The sequence below is a fragment of the Silurus aristotelis genome, assembly GCF_946808225.1.
Source record: "Silurus aristotelis genome assembly, chromosome: 18".
Lineage (NCBI taxonomy): Eukaryota > Metazoa > Chordata > Actinopteri > Siluriformes > Siluridae > Silurus > Silurus aristotelis.
In genome coordinates this window covers 17,993,490-18,008,705 of record NC_139591.1, presented here as the reverse complement: position 1 = coordinate 18,008,705, position 15,216 = coordinate 17,993,490, and the positions used below count along the sequence as shown (strand labels likewise).

Here is a 15,216-nt window from a genome sequence, read left to right as displayed (position 1 = left end):
TGCAGTCTCTCTAGCACTTCCTCAGCAAGGTGAATGAACTCCAGTGAACCCTTTCCCAAGAAGAATGGGTCTGAGGGAGGGGGTCATGCCACAGAGTTGTATCACTCTCTGTCTTTTCCCCCCTCTCTCGCTTTTTCCTCACAAGGGTAAATGAACTCAATAAGCCTTTCTTCAAGAGGAAAGGCGCTGGGGGAGGTCCATACAAAAAGCTCACTATACTCTTATGCTTTCATTCTTCTTCTTTCATGTCTGTTTCAACTTGTTCCAAAAACAGAAAAAAATTTATCTTTCCCTACACTACTGAGAATTTGTCTACTTTTAAGAAATAGTGCAGTGGTTTTATTGTATGCCTAACTTACAGCAGGAGTCTGTTGTTCATCTAGTGACTCTGTTTTTACAGGGCCTCTTTTTTCTCCAATAATTGGTTTAATAAAGGGCTTTAACAGGCTTAAATTCACTTAAGAAAAATAAATCTGCCTTGGAGACCCAGAGCTAACAGTTCTGATCCACATCTGGATGGCTGACCTGCTCTAAAGGCTCTATTGTGCAGATTTTATGGGGTCAAACAGATCAGGGTGCCTTAATCCTGTCTGTGAAACACAAATGGTGTAGGTGTGCAGATGCCTCAGGGAGCTTTGAACAGAAAAACCAAAGTGGAGAAAACCCTTGTGTCAAAACAACATTGCACGCCCATGCAAAGAATTTTATCCCCAACCTTTGTGCAGATAAATGTGAATAAAAAAACGGAATCTCCACAAAATCGGTCTCCTTTTTTAACCTATGTCTCTTTTACGAGTTACTTTGAACTGTCATATTTTGCAGAGTAAATCAGCCTGGTGCATGTACTCAAAGAAAAATGTTCCCCAAACGTTTATTAGTTTCAGTAGAAGTACTGATTTGAATTTGTTGTGAGAGTAAAACCCTCTGTTATAGGGCTCTATACAGAACTGAATATTATTTTCCGGAGAAACTTAACGTATAAATGAACTGAGTCTCACTACGACTAATCACATCCTGTTCATATTCTGTTTCCGGTTGATGTGCGTGAATAGGATATGCACTGACAGCTCTGCTGCTAATGTTTCCTAAAATAGATCAAGTATAGTAAAATAAAAAAATAAATAAATAAATACATTATTTAATTAATTAATGCGGGAGAAAATTCCACACCAACTTACAACTTACATAATTATGTGATCATATAAAATATGATCCCTACAATAGTGTATATTAGGGCTGCAACAAGTAAACGATGAAATCAATAATAATCAATAATTAAATTTGTTTACAAGTAAAACCTCTAAAAATATTTATATTTTATATCCAAATAATTTTTATCATCTGATTAATCGATTAACAAAATAATCGTTAGTTGCATTATTATTATTTTATTTTTTTAATTCAATTATTCATTTTTTTTTTTTTCAGATTTTATATCTAATCTGAATGTTAGCAGATATTTGCTAAGTGGTTCTAAATGACTTAGTGGTAAAATAAGAATTTGCCACTTAGGACCCTGTTTGCTAGTCAACTTGTAAGCTTGTCCATTCTTAGACCACTTGGTCAGTATTAAACCCTGTATACTGGAATATACCTCACAAGGTCTGTCCTTTTCTAAAATGCTCTGATCCAAACTATGATCCAGTCATCTACACTAGGTCACATCGCCACTAGGTCACTATTTTACCTAGTTACCTACTTCAACTTTGTGGACTGAGTGTTCACTTGCTACACCCCCACTTTCAGCAATTCTTTGGCTGATTGATGTATATAATAATAACAATAATATGTATATATAGTATAAGATTCACTTATATGCATTAGCATAAAAGTTAATGATGTAATGCTTCAATTTAAAAAAGTGTGCACTGGATACCAGTTGCTAATTGTACCACGATAAATCATTTTTAACATAATTGCAACGGTAAAAAAAAAAACCAATGTATTTATATATAATTATTAGTAGATGCGTTATACTTTTAATAGAATGTTAATTTAAAAAGTGACCAATTATTTGACAAATATTTTATATAGAATATAGAATACATAGAATACAGATTAACATGGCAGAGGTAGAGCTGCATCTTCATGAAGACAGAACCTCTTTGTGAAAGGGCCATGCGTTAGAAGTCAAAAGGCACTTAAGTAAATGTATGATTTGCTGTCTGTCTGAGCCAAAGTGATAAAAGTAAATTATTTGTACCGTGTTGAATTGCAGAGCATCATATTTTTTTCCATTGCATCGCATCGCATCAAATTGCGTTGTGTTGAATCTTTTTGAACTCGGATCGCACTGCATTATAATAGGGGTGAATCGTATTGCATCGCATCGGTAGCTGCTTCATGTGTATCTTTAATGTATCGTGGCTATGCATCGAGATGGAGATGCACATCCCTAATTCACGGTATATGGACAAAAGTTTATAGTGTGTAAAGATGTATGTGTTTGTTGTTTTTTTAACAATCTATTGCCCATTTAGTCCCTACTTTCTTCTATAGCTTCTGGGAAAATGTTCCACTACATTTTAAAGTGTAAACCATATCTTTATGGAGCTGGCTTTCTACAGGGGCACTGTCATAGTGGAACAGATTTGGGTCTTCTAGTTCAAGTGGAGGAAAAATTAAATGCTATCACACCAAAGACATCATAGACTGGTTGGACATGGCTGGAAAAGTCAGGTGTCCCAATACCTTTGTCCATATAGTCTGTAAAACATAATGCAATCATGTTTTTCTAGAAGTGACTCATTCATTGTTGGCTGTTTCCAAGTGCTGAGGTTTATTCTTACTAATGATAAGACTTAAAGAGAGAGAGAGAGAGAGAGAGAGAGAGAGAGAGAGAGAGAGAGAGAGAGAGAGAGAGAGAGAGAGATGTGATGATGATGATGATGACCCTCCTGAACACACACACACACACACACACACACACACATTGTACAACTGTAAAAGTCCTGTACATGCATCTTCTCCGTCTGAGTGTCTAATGCTAATACTATCATGTGTTTGGGTTGTTGTGTTTTGCTCTTGTGAGCTGCTGGGACAATCATGAAGGGTTGTGTTTTAGAAAGAGAGAGAGAGAGAGAAAGAGAGAGAGCGAGAGAGAGATGTGATGATGATGATGATGACCCTCCTGAACACAGGATGAAGTCTACATGTCTCATTTTTGGTTTATATCAATAGAACCAGGTCGTGTGGGTGTGTCGTATTTGTGTGCATGTTTGTGTACGGAATATCTCAGTGTCACGGCTAGTGAAAGCGAAGGGTAGGAACAAACCGACAAATCTATGTGTAATAGCGAGTTTGTGATGCAAGCTCAAGAGTCTTTATCAAACAATCACACTCATGTAAACTGTAAAGGCCTATTCACAGCCAACATGACCCCAAGTGCAGCAACTTTCCACAATGCTCGTCTTGTCTTTGCTTTCTCTACACTCATTACAAATGAGAGTCTAAACACCATCATGGCCTTTCAGCTCTCGTCCTCGCTACTGATGCTCTGCAGTTTGCCTTTTCGCAGGAAAACATTCCTGCCTTAGAATCTCCAAGCACAAGTCCTTTGTGACTTAATCCATCACTCTTCCTCTAACAGAACAGAAATGTAGTATATAGAAAAAACATACTGTAGTTTTTTTTTTCTTTACATGAGCAAAAGGTTTGTATTTACTTTAATAAACATCCTATTCCAAATGTAGTCCATATTTGCTGTTGTAATAACCTCCACTCTTCTGGGAGGATGTTTCACCAGATTTTGGAGTGTGGTTGAAGAGATTTATGCTCATTCAGTCACAAATTAATTAGTACTGATTAGGAAATTCATCCCAAAAGTGTTCAGTATGGTTTGGGTCAGAGCTGTATAGCAGACCAGTCAAGATCTTCCACTCCAAATCAATGTACAGTACGTCGTATCTTCATGGAACTGGCTTTTTGAACAGAGGCATTGTCATGCTGGAACAGGTTTGAGCCTCATAGCTCATATATATATATATATTGTTCATCTGTAAATCATGTTCATGGTACATATATACTCATCTGTATATTATATTCATAGTACATATATATCTGTAAATTACTTATTATAGTCCTATATTTCCATTCTATTTCCATTCACTTGCTGTTATTGCACTCTGGTTAGACCCAAACTGCATTTCGTTGACCTTGTACTTGTACATGTGTAACGACAATAAAGTTGAATCCAATCTAATCGAATCTAATCTTATATATCTTTTTAGAAGAACTTTTTTAAACTGGACATAAAACGCTTAAGATTCTTTAGCGTTTTAATGCATGTGCAAAACAAATCTTATTTTTGGTATAAACTCTAAACACTAAAGACTAAAGACTAAACAAACTTGCGGTCCTCCACATAATATGTTTCTGAAGGAACTCAGACTTTAACAATCTTGTATATATATAGTTTGTGTGTGTGTGTGTGTGTGTGTGTGTGTGTGTGTGTGTGTGTGTGTGTGTATATGAATAGTATTCAAAAAAGTAACTCAAGGCAAGAAGAAATGATCGGAGACTTACGTTGTACCAGCTTTGACTTTTCTGTTGGTTTGGTCGTCAGAGGAATGAAAAATAAAAGGAGAGAAACAGAGGTTAGAGAGAAAACTAGAACTCAGAAAGTGCTTAGCTCAGCATGATGATGATGGCGAGTTTACGCTTCAGACCTGCACGTATAACTGCGTGTTCTTTCTATTTACATCAGTGTCACAGATCCAGACGTGGTTAAAGCATAGGTACTGTATTGTTGCAGATGTGCACAGTCGCAACCAAAAGAGGGCAGTGTTGTAAAGTGTATGAGTTTAGGAGAGGCCAGAATAATCGCTTACTAAGTCATTTATAATGAACTATAATAATAGCGCCATTTATACACAGGCACTTATTAGTAAAGAAAAATATAATAATATATACTATATAATAAGATACATATCACACACACACTTAGAAATTAAAACATCATAAATACGTTCAACTTTCAGTGGAACTATAGAAATTATTTTTTTTTATAATAATAAAATTATATAATATATAAAATATAATCGAATAACCCTAATAATTACAATTATATTCACATTCATATATTGAAAAAAGAGTTAGAACAAGTTATTAAAATAATTATATGATTTATATATATAAATAGTTTAACCCTGTAAACTAGCAGCAACTATAAAACATTTATTTCCATTCAATTCAATACACAGTTTTTTTAATTAATTAATTAATATATTCATTTATTATTTAGTTGTCATGACTCTTAATAATTTAAATATTTTTTGCAGTATATACGAATAATAATAATAATAATAATAATAATAATAATAATAATAATAATAATAATAATAATAATAATATAGGAAATTTGTTAAAAAAAACAAACAAACAAAAAGATTTCAAAAAATAATTTCAGGCAAAAATCAGCATGTGAGCAATGAAGTATTTAGAAAGGAATCTTCTGGAATATAATACCAGGCTTGTTTTCCGCACTTCCCAGAGTTCTCCTTCAAACATAGGTTGTCTTTTATTTCTTTCTCTCTCCAGGTGATCCCATACTGCCTCTGTAATGTTCAGGTCTGGACTCTTTGGAGGCTGGTCCATGACTGTCAAGTGTTTTATCAGCTGGTTTTCTCTCCAAATATGAATAACATTAACAGTGTGCTTGGGGTCGTTTTCATGCAGCTTTTCAGTAGGAATGGAATGATGAATTAAAACCTGTCTATACTTTTCAGCATTCATTATCCCATCAACATTTGGCTTTTTAGCATTATGATCCCATGGAAGAAATGCAGACCCCAAACCAGGACAGACCCTACACCAGGGGTCACCAACGTGGTAGCACCAGGTAGCCCCCAAGGACCACATGAGTAGCCCGCGGGCTTTTTCTAAAAATAGCTGTTTCCTACTTTGTTAAATCATTGTTGATAACTTTATGAGAAATCTTTAACATGATCAGTGTCTTCACATAGATGAATATCATTAATTATTAATAATAACATATAATAAATGGTAAATTGAGCAAATTTGTTATTTCAAATCAAACTGAAAACTGTGTGTATTAAACTGGTAGCCCTTCACATTAATTGTACCCAAGAAGTAGCTCTCAGTTTCAGAAAGGCTGGTGACCCCTGGTGTACACCATGTTTCACTGAAGGCTTCCAGCACTCATTCTTCCATCTCTCTCTAACTCTTCTTCTGACATACTGTATTGTCGACCCGTCACATATCAAGCTTGAATTATCACTAGATAATACTGTTTTTCACTAATCGTCATTCCAATATTTGTAAGCTTAAGCATATCTTAGCCTTCTGCTCAAGCTTCTTCGCCTTGCTGGACTTCTTCCTGTGTCTCAAAGAAGAAACTCTAAACGTTTTCTAATCAGATTTTGTTTTCTTGGCCTCCTAGTCCTTCCTTTGTCCCTAAACTCTCCTGATTATTCAAAACAGCTTGAATACCACATCTGGAGGATCCCGTTTCTTTACTGATTTCCCTTTGAAAGTGGCTTCGCTGATGCAAAAAAAAAAATGTGATTTTATGTCTGTCAAATTCTGTGATCTGTGGCATCTGTGGAATGATTTGAATGAAAGTTGGTTTATTAGCAAGTTTTAATGAACGAAAGTCACACAGCATGTGTATGTATTGCTCAAGCATGTGTTCCACAAACCTGCTGTAATAGACCTTCTTTTCACAGCAGTCAATTTGACAAAACATAGTAGGATGTTATGAGATGTAGGATGTTAACAGATGTTAGCAATGACGTTAATTAGGGTTTCATTCGATTTAGGTTCACGACAACCAGGTTCCTGCTGTTACTAAAGTGTATGGGGAGGTCACACTAAATACCAATACCAATTTAGTTTAGAAAAACTGTTTTTTTTCCTATTTTTTATTTTATATATTTTTTTAATACTGCATAAACATTTCCTGTATTTTGAATAGTATTCTACTGATGAATGAAGATATAATTATGTATTTTCATTATATCATTGCTGAAACTACAAATATAATAGTGGCCCAAGACTTTTGCTCACTACTTTTATATATTTAGTGATTATCTAAAACAACACACATCATTTCCAAATGAGTTATTAAATATAAAAAAAATATTACCAAATAATAAATAATAATAATTTATATTCATTAATGTAAAAATTAATACATTTTCTAATATTTTCTCTTATTTTATATTTATATTTTCTATATTTAATGCACAATTATTTGAACAGCCGATCAGGTTTACATTTCAGTGTCGTATTCTGCATGTAACCTTTTTTTTTTTTTTTTTTTTGTGACAAATTAAATCCTGAATCTTAAATCGAATCTTGAATCTGGAATGCAATAATAATAGTAAATATATTATTCATTTTCTCCCCCTTATCCGTAATTCGGGTCGCGGGGGCAGCAGTCTAAGCAGGCCCCTGCCTTCGACTGCTGCCCAATCCTCACAGCACCGTCCCTTACGGTCCCTCCTGCAGGTGGTGAGCCCACAGGAAGGCGGCCCCACGTCACTCCGACGTCACGGACCTTGATATTTCCCTCGTAAGGGACCCCCGGAGCATAGAGGGTTAAGGCCTTGCTCAAGGGCCCAAGAGTGGCAGCTTGGCGATACTGGGGCTTGAACCCCAGACCTCCCGATCGGCAACCCAGCACCTTAACCGCTGGAGCCACCACTCCCCCAAAAAATATATTATATAAATATAATATGATTCTTATTTTCTCTAAATTAATGATGATAAATGAAATAATTGATGAGCTGTGAGTGTAAATAAAAGTGAACCAGTAATGATTCAGTTGTTCACTTGTTCCGCTCTGCCACTGAGGGGCAATATTTCTCCCTAATGCAGTAATCACACATAATACAGTAATCCTTTTAAGCACTCACTAATGCTTAGTGGTCTTCCGATTGGGGATTTGGGACGTTTCCCATCACTCACACTCATGGATGGGTGAAGTGCTAGAATTCGAATGTATACAGTTAAAATGGTTTATGACATGATTTTCTCTTCTGTGGATTCTTATTGTTATTGAGTATGTTCTTTCTTTCTTTCTTTCTTTCTTTCTTTCTTTCTTACTTTTTTCTTTCTTTCTTTCTTTCTTTCTTTCTTTCTTTCTTTCTTTCTTTCTTTCTTTCTTTCTTTCTTTCTTTCTTTCTTTCTTTTTTTAACTATCTTTTTTTGTCCCTCAGTTTAAAAAAAAATAAAAAAATTGAAGAATACTGTTTTTTTTTTTTTTTTTTACTTTTTGTAATTAAATTTTATATATATATATATATATATATATATATATATATATATATATATATATATATATATATATATATATATATTTTGAATGGATGGCGGTTTATTGATTATTTATTTTGAGAAGAGACCTCTGGTAGAGGATGGACAATTAGAGGTGAAGAATGAAGGCCAATTTTTTAATTTTTTTATTTAATTATTTTTTAGTTCATGTTTAATGTTATGTCTTTTAGGATAGAAACAGGTTAATGTAGGGAAGATGAGGAGCCCTTGGGTAAGGATGTGGGAGACAAAACACACACACACACACACACACACACACACACACATACACACATATACACACACACACACACACGGTGCAGAAGAACGCGGAAAAGTGAGATGCTTACTCTGGAAAATCTCTTGTATAACTAGCATACATGAGAAAGAGAAAAGAACAAAGGAATTATGAGATGGAAAAAGAAAATGTACAGTGTGTAGGTTGTAAATTAAAGTGAGTGATGAGGGCAAAACACACAAACTAAAAACATGACAGCAATAAGATCAACATTAACAACAAAATTAGCATTAGACTATCATGTGTTTGGGTTGTTGGTGTGTTTTGCTCTTGTGAGCTGCTGGGACAATCATGAAGGGGTGTGTTTTAGAGGGAGAGAGACAGAGAGAGAGAGAGAGAGAGAGAGAGAGAGAGAGAGAGAGAGAGAGAGAGAGAGAGAGAGAGAGAGAGAGATGTGATGATGATGATGATGACCCTCCTGAACACACACACACACACACACATTGTACAACTGTAAAAGTCCTGTACATGCAGCTTCTCTGTCTGAGTGTCTAATGCTAATACTATCATGTGTTTGGGTTGTTGGTGTGTTTTGCTCTTGTGAGCTGCTGGGACAATCATGAAGGGATGTGTTTTAGAGAGAGAGAGAGAGAGAGAGAGAGAGAGAGAGAGAGAGAGAGAGAGAGAGAGAGAGAGATGTGATGATGATGATGATGATGACCCTCCTGAACACACACACACACACACACACACACACACACTGATCTGATTTTAAATTAGGAAGTCTACATGTCTCATTTTTGGTTTATATCAATAGAACCAGGTCGTGTGTGTGTGTGTGTCGTATTTGTGTGCATGTTTGTGTACTGAATATCTTTGTGTGTATGTGTATGAATTGTGTTAGTATGTATTTTGTGTGTGTATGTGTCTGTGTGTGGATTTGTGTGTGCGTGTGTATTTTGCATGTGTATGCGTGTAAATGCATGTGTGAATGTGTGTAGTGCATGTTGTGTATCTATGTGTGTTGTGTATCTATGTGTGAAAGTGTATGTATTGTGTGTATTATGTGTGTGTGTATTGCTTATGTGTGAGTGTGTGTATTGCATCTATGTGTGTGTATAGGTGTATGGGTGCACTGCGTGTCTGTGTGTATGTGAATGTGTGTATTGCATTTATGAGTCTATACTGCATGTCTGTGTGTAAATGTGTCTTGAGTGTGTGTATTGCATGTATGTGTGAGTGTGTGCATTGTGAGTCTGTGTGTGATTGTGTGCATTGCAAGTGTGTGTGTGTATATATGTGTATGTCTTTGTTTGTGGTGTCGATCACCTTTGAGTTCTTGTTCCCAGTGCGTGTTCCTGATTGGCTGTAAGGCCGATGGCCCGTCTGCTCGGGGGTGGAGGGTGATTTATCAGACGAGTGGTCGGAGCTCTTCTCCACCATGTTCTCTCCGTCTGCACTCGGAGGAACCGGAGAGCGAGGGCGCTTACGGAGGACGGGTGAACAAGTGGGAGTGCTCCGGGTCGAGTTACTCGCGGTGCTGAGGCGGGGAGAGAAAAAGTCAGGAAAATCTTTTACTATTGTGGGTGTGTGTGGGTGTGTGTATATGTATATATATATATATATATATATATATATATATATATATATATATATATATATATTTATTCGTACCATATTCGTACTGAACCAATTCGGTAAAGTTCTTTCGGTTTGGTGCACATGTTTACCGAATGCAATCCTTTTTACGTACAAACATAGTTACAATCTCATGAACATAATAAGTGGTGGACCACAAGTTTGTTTAGTCTCCGCCTCGCACTTTGAACGCAGTGACACTGTGGCTACTCACTCCATACCCGAAACATGATTTTGTTTTGCGCATGCAAGAAATCGCTGCCACTTCCTGTCATTACCAACATTTTTGGATTATTTTGCGTTTTATTTTCAGCTTCAATAATTTCTCTTAAAGCAAAAAAAATTCTGACAATTTTAATATTTAAAAGTTTAATATTAAATTTAAAATGTAAACTATTTCATTCAAAGTTTCCATTTTCAATTCATTTAATCGATTTAATTTGTGCCAATGTGAATGATTACTGGTCTCAAATCAAGCACCAAAGTTGCACACATGCGGCAATTAAAACCGTCTGTGTGGAAACATAGCAAAAGTTCTGTCTGGAATTTAAAACACCATCATTACTTTAAAACATTTACAAGTAATTTTACAAGATTATTTGGTCTTCATGCTCTATGTTGAGTTTGGTTTCACTAATAATAAACATACATTTGCATAGAGCATCAATATTTGTCCATGTTGATTAGAGTATTAAAAATGTGAAAGTATTCATTTTGAGGTACATTTAGAACAGTTAAAAATGTGCGAATAAGTCATGATAGCCATGTGATTAATCATGATTAAATATTTGAACAGCCCTAATATATATATATATATATATATATATATATATATATATATATATATATATATATATATATATATATATATATATATATACCTTATGTGAAATTCCTTGTGCATCACTTCATAACTGAAATAAAGAAAATACTCTGTGGTTCCATTTCATCCTAGGAGTTTATTCCCTGTTACAGTCCCACTCTTTAGGAGGAGAAGGTGTCTCATTACACATCACCTTCGCAGTGACATTTAGCACATGGCCCGTTTCGCTGACTCGACTGAAAAACCCACCCATATCTTACAGATATGAGCTCCGAGCATGTGCTTCAGCAGTGGGGATGATAAGAGCAGTGCAGGTAATTTGGTTGTTAGCATGTATTTGTTTGCTAGCTAACATGCTGGTTCTGTCTTTAAAATTGTGCCGAAATGCTAGCAAGAAAACAACAATAACAATCAGGCTGAGTGTTTAGCTAGCCCTGGAGGAAATATGAAGAACCACTAACAAAAGATAATTAGGCACCATTTTAAGCCTTTTGGTGAAGGTTTGTGGGTATAGCTAAATGTAAAGCTAGTTTTTTCAACACATGTGACTCAAAAAAAGAAGCAACTTTTGTTATTTGCCATTTTGTGGCCCCTATTTCTTCTTTTTGACTGGACTAAAAGATTGATAACCGAGGTCTCTATCTTCTCTAGTTCACTTCTTCACTCACATCCTCTCTCGTTTTGTCCATCTTCCACAAAGAGCACCTTCAGTCTTAATTATTAATTAACAGTACGCAGACCGAGCGGCGGCAGTCTGGAAAAGCAAACAGAACAGGACAAAAAATAGGAGCACTCAGATCCTATTATCTTCCCCACCCTCTCTGTCTCTCTGTCTCTCACAAACATACACCAAACACACACCAACACATACTTCACACAGCACATTTGACCTTTCCCCTACCTTTCCTGTGGTCAAATCAGCGTCGGTGCTGAAGGTCAAGATCTAGAAGGTTCTGCCAATTTATCATTTACTACACAAAACACTTCCTGGTGGAACAACATTTAGGAGGTGAGTCGAAGCGCACTTTGATTAAACTCCATCAGGGTAATGTGAGCTTCCTGTAATGTTAGATTAGAGGATCGCTTTCGGAGTGGCTCAGTTAGCATCGAGCGGGACGGCGGAAAAAGTCATGAGCATGTCTTCGTGAAGACATGAGCTTTTACACTGGATTGCTGCTTTGGGTTTAAATTCTCTGAATGAAGTGAGAACTATTATAACGTGGTTATGTTCATGTCTGTAGGCCAAGTGGGTTGCTTAGAGTCAGAGTTCTCCATTGACCAGACATCAAGATGTTCCAGAGCCAAAACAAAGACCCAAAACCTTACTTTGAGCTAACAACGATGTAATACTTTTTATATCAGCCAATCAAGGGACAGCAGGAAATGGAAATGATTATAATAATACGGCCTGTTGCTGAATGTCCTCTGTGTAGGCTGTTCCCTGGGTTCCCACACATTTTTCATTAAAAAATTCCATACTTTTCCAGACTCAAATATGCAGACTTCCCTAAAGATTTTTAAGACCATATTAAACATCTAAAATAATTATTTTAAATTCCAACTGTAACATGCATTATGTTTTAGTCTCTGATGTAAGTCAGAGGAAAGTCATTGACAGGAATTTCTGTTGTTCATGTATTTAGTCGCATGGTCAGGGCACTGTTCTGTCATGACAACTGCTGCCTCACAATGTAACAATCAAAGCTGTACAGATCCGGTCTGCTCCTAATTCCACTAAAAAATCACCTTTTGGCCACAGCCACACTAATACGGATCATTTTCTCTCTGTTTTGGCCTTCCGTAAACGTTCTCACTGTTAAAAACCGTAACTTTTGGAAAACGCTTTCTGTAAAGCGGCTAAATTTAAACATGCTGTTTTCATGCCCAGTGTGGACTGTGAAAATGGAGGATTTTGAAAACGATGAAGCATTTTTAGTGTTTGCCGTGACGTTTTAAAGAGCCAAAAAGTAAATAAGCGCCAGGCAGAAATGACGCGGCTGGAAGCGTCTGACTTTCCGCTCGTGTGCAGAGACGTAAACGCTTTCACACCTTTCAGTGTGGATGAGCGACTTTTGGGAGACGATTGGAAAGGTACGTTTCTAAACGAAAACGCCATTTTCAAATGTATTAGGATTAGTGTAGATAAGTGACTGCTGGCTTCTCTTTCATCTTTCTTATCATTCCTCTGAAAGCGTGTTATTAAATCTCGCATCAGTTGTGGTTCAGTGGACCTTCCATGTGCACCAACTGCGCTGTGAGAAATCTTTCAGGTCTTTTTGTTATGGCTCAGAAACATTGTCATGTGAAAGGCAAACTCCGACTCCAAGCAACCCACATGGCCTACAGATATGACTTCAGATATGAAGTCCCCAAAAAAAACACACACTTACACACACATACACACATACTGTACACACACTTGCTGTCTATTTAAAGGACGTTCATTCATAGAAACACTACAAAGCATCTCTTAGACTGGAGCAAACCTCAGGTTTGTACACTAGGCTGACAAAAGTTTGTGGACACCTGAGCAATTTGTTTGTTTTTTGAACATCTTATTCTGTTCAGTGGTATAATAACCTCCACACTTCTGGGAAGATGTTACACAGATAGTCGTTAAAAGCAATGTCCATCGTTGATTCACATCCATTAAATTCTAATTAACTTATTTCTTTCCTTAAAATACTGCATTTCATCAGTTTCAACATTTGATGTTTTTTCACTCACTCTCTTAATTTAATTTCTATAGCACTTTTGAAAATGCACATTATCCCAATGCTTCTTTACAGAATTCAATCAATTACAAATTCAACTTTAAACATTTAAATGACTCCATATAAGATTGTCCCTAATGAGCATGCCAGTGGTGACAGTGAAAAGGAAAAACTCCCTTAGGAGAAAGAAACCTTGAGAGGATTCAGAGACAGAAGGGAACCCCTTCCTCATTGGGTGGTACCAAATGTCTAAGTTTCTGTATTTATCTGTTTTTATTTACATTGAACACAGGATCTCAACTTTTTCGGGGTTGTATAAAGCACTTTTATAAAATCAAGAAATCAATAGAGAAAATATGTGTGTAAATGGAAAGTGAAGATGTGTCTGAATAATTATTTCCTGTCCCTGTCGTGTGGGTCATTCAGGCCGTCAGGTAGCAGGAGGAGTGTGTGCATCATCATGCTGAGTGGGATGGAGTAGTGCGGGTGTGTATAAGTAATGCCCATGTTACACACAAATTATGCGGGTTCTGAGTCACTATTGTGATATTCTTGGTCTTCTGAGACTATGTGGGTTTCTTCAGGATTTACAGAAGGTTTATAAATACTAAAGAGACCCCCTGTTTATCGAGCTAGTTACATGCTAAAACCGACCACGAAAAATGTGAGATGACTGTATTATTACTATTATTATTTTTATTATTATTATTATTATTATTATTATTATTATTATTATTATTATTATTGGAGAGTAGACATTGCTAGCATTTTCATATTTTATTTCAGAAGGTTTATAGTAACTAAAATAAAATATTATGAAAATGCTTGCAATGTCTACTCTACAATAATAATAAAAATAATAATAATAATAATAATAATAATAATAATAATAATAATAATAATAATAATACAGTCGTCCCCCATTTATCGCGGTAGTTACGTGTTAAAACCGGCCACAAAATTTTCACCCGAAAAATGCTTTTTTTATTGTTTAAGCCATAAATCATCCTCCCACACTCTTTAAACACACACAGAAAACATCTGCAAGAATATAGCATAATGAATTTTGTGTCATTGTAGAAATATCACATTTATCGTGAATACTGTAGTAGAGTACAGTACGGTAGCGTAGCCTATGCATAGTTTCTCTGTTTGTTTATGGATTGAAGTGTCCTATGACATCAAAAAAGGTTAGAGTTAACGATACACATCACTGCATTCTTTATTTTCATTGGCTAAATCTTAAAACTCGTACAGTTTCTGCTTTCTGGTGTACATCAATGCAGCTTTGTGTCTGAAAATTTGATATCATTTTGTATTTAAATGTTATTTTTATTCTATTGCAAATTCTATTTTGTATTCATTATTTGTTATTAAATAAATTTATTCTACTATTTCACTATATTTCTATAAATTTTTTTTGTTGTTGTCACAAACCAGTTGATTTGCTTGACATTATTCTGGGTAATGTGGTGTGTGAGACAAAAAAATTTGAATTTATTCATTTGATTAAAAAAAAAAAATAA

The 15,216-nt window shown here is 35.7% G+C and overlaps 1 protein-coding gene across 10 annotated transcripts in view; it reads right to left on the bottom strand.

Annotated features, from left to right (window-relative positions):
- Positions 1-15,216, bottom strand: part of gramd1ba (GRAM domain containing 1Ba) — an 82,021-nt gene that overhangs the window by 21,137 nt on the left and 45,668 nt on the right. For all 10 annotated transcript variants that reach the window (XM_083568500.1, XM_083568504.1, XM_083568507.1 and 7 more), the window contains 2 exons: positions 9,845-10,055; positions 4,525-4,545 (listed from right to left, as the gene is read on the bottom strand). In XM_083568500.1, coding sequence (XP_083424626.1) covers positions 4,525-4,545; positions 9,845-10,055 — 232 coding nt within the window. The remainder of the gene's footprint in view (positions 1-4,524; positions 4,546-9,844; positions 10,056-15,216) is intronic.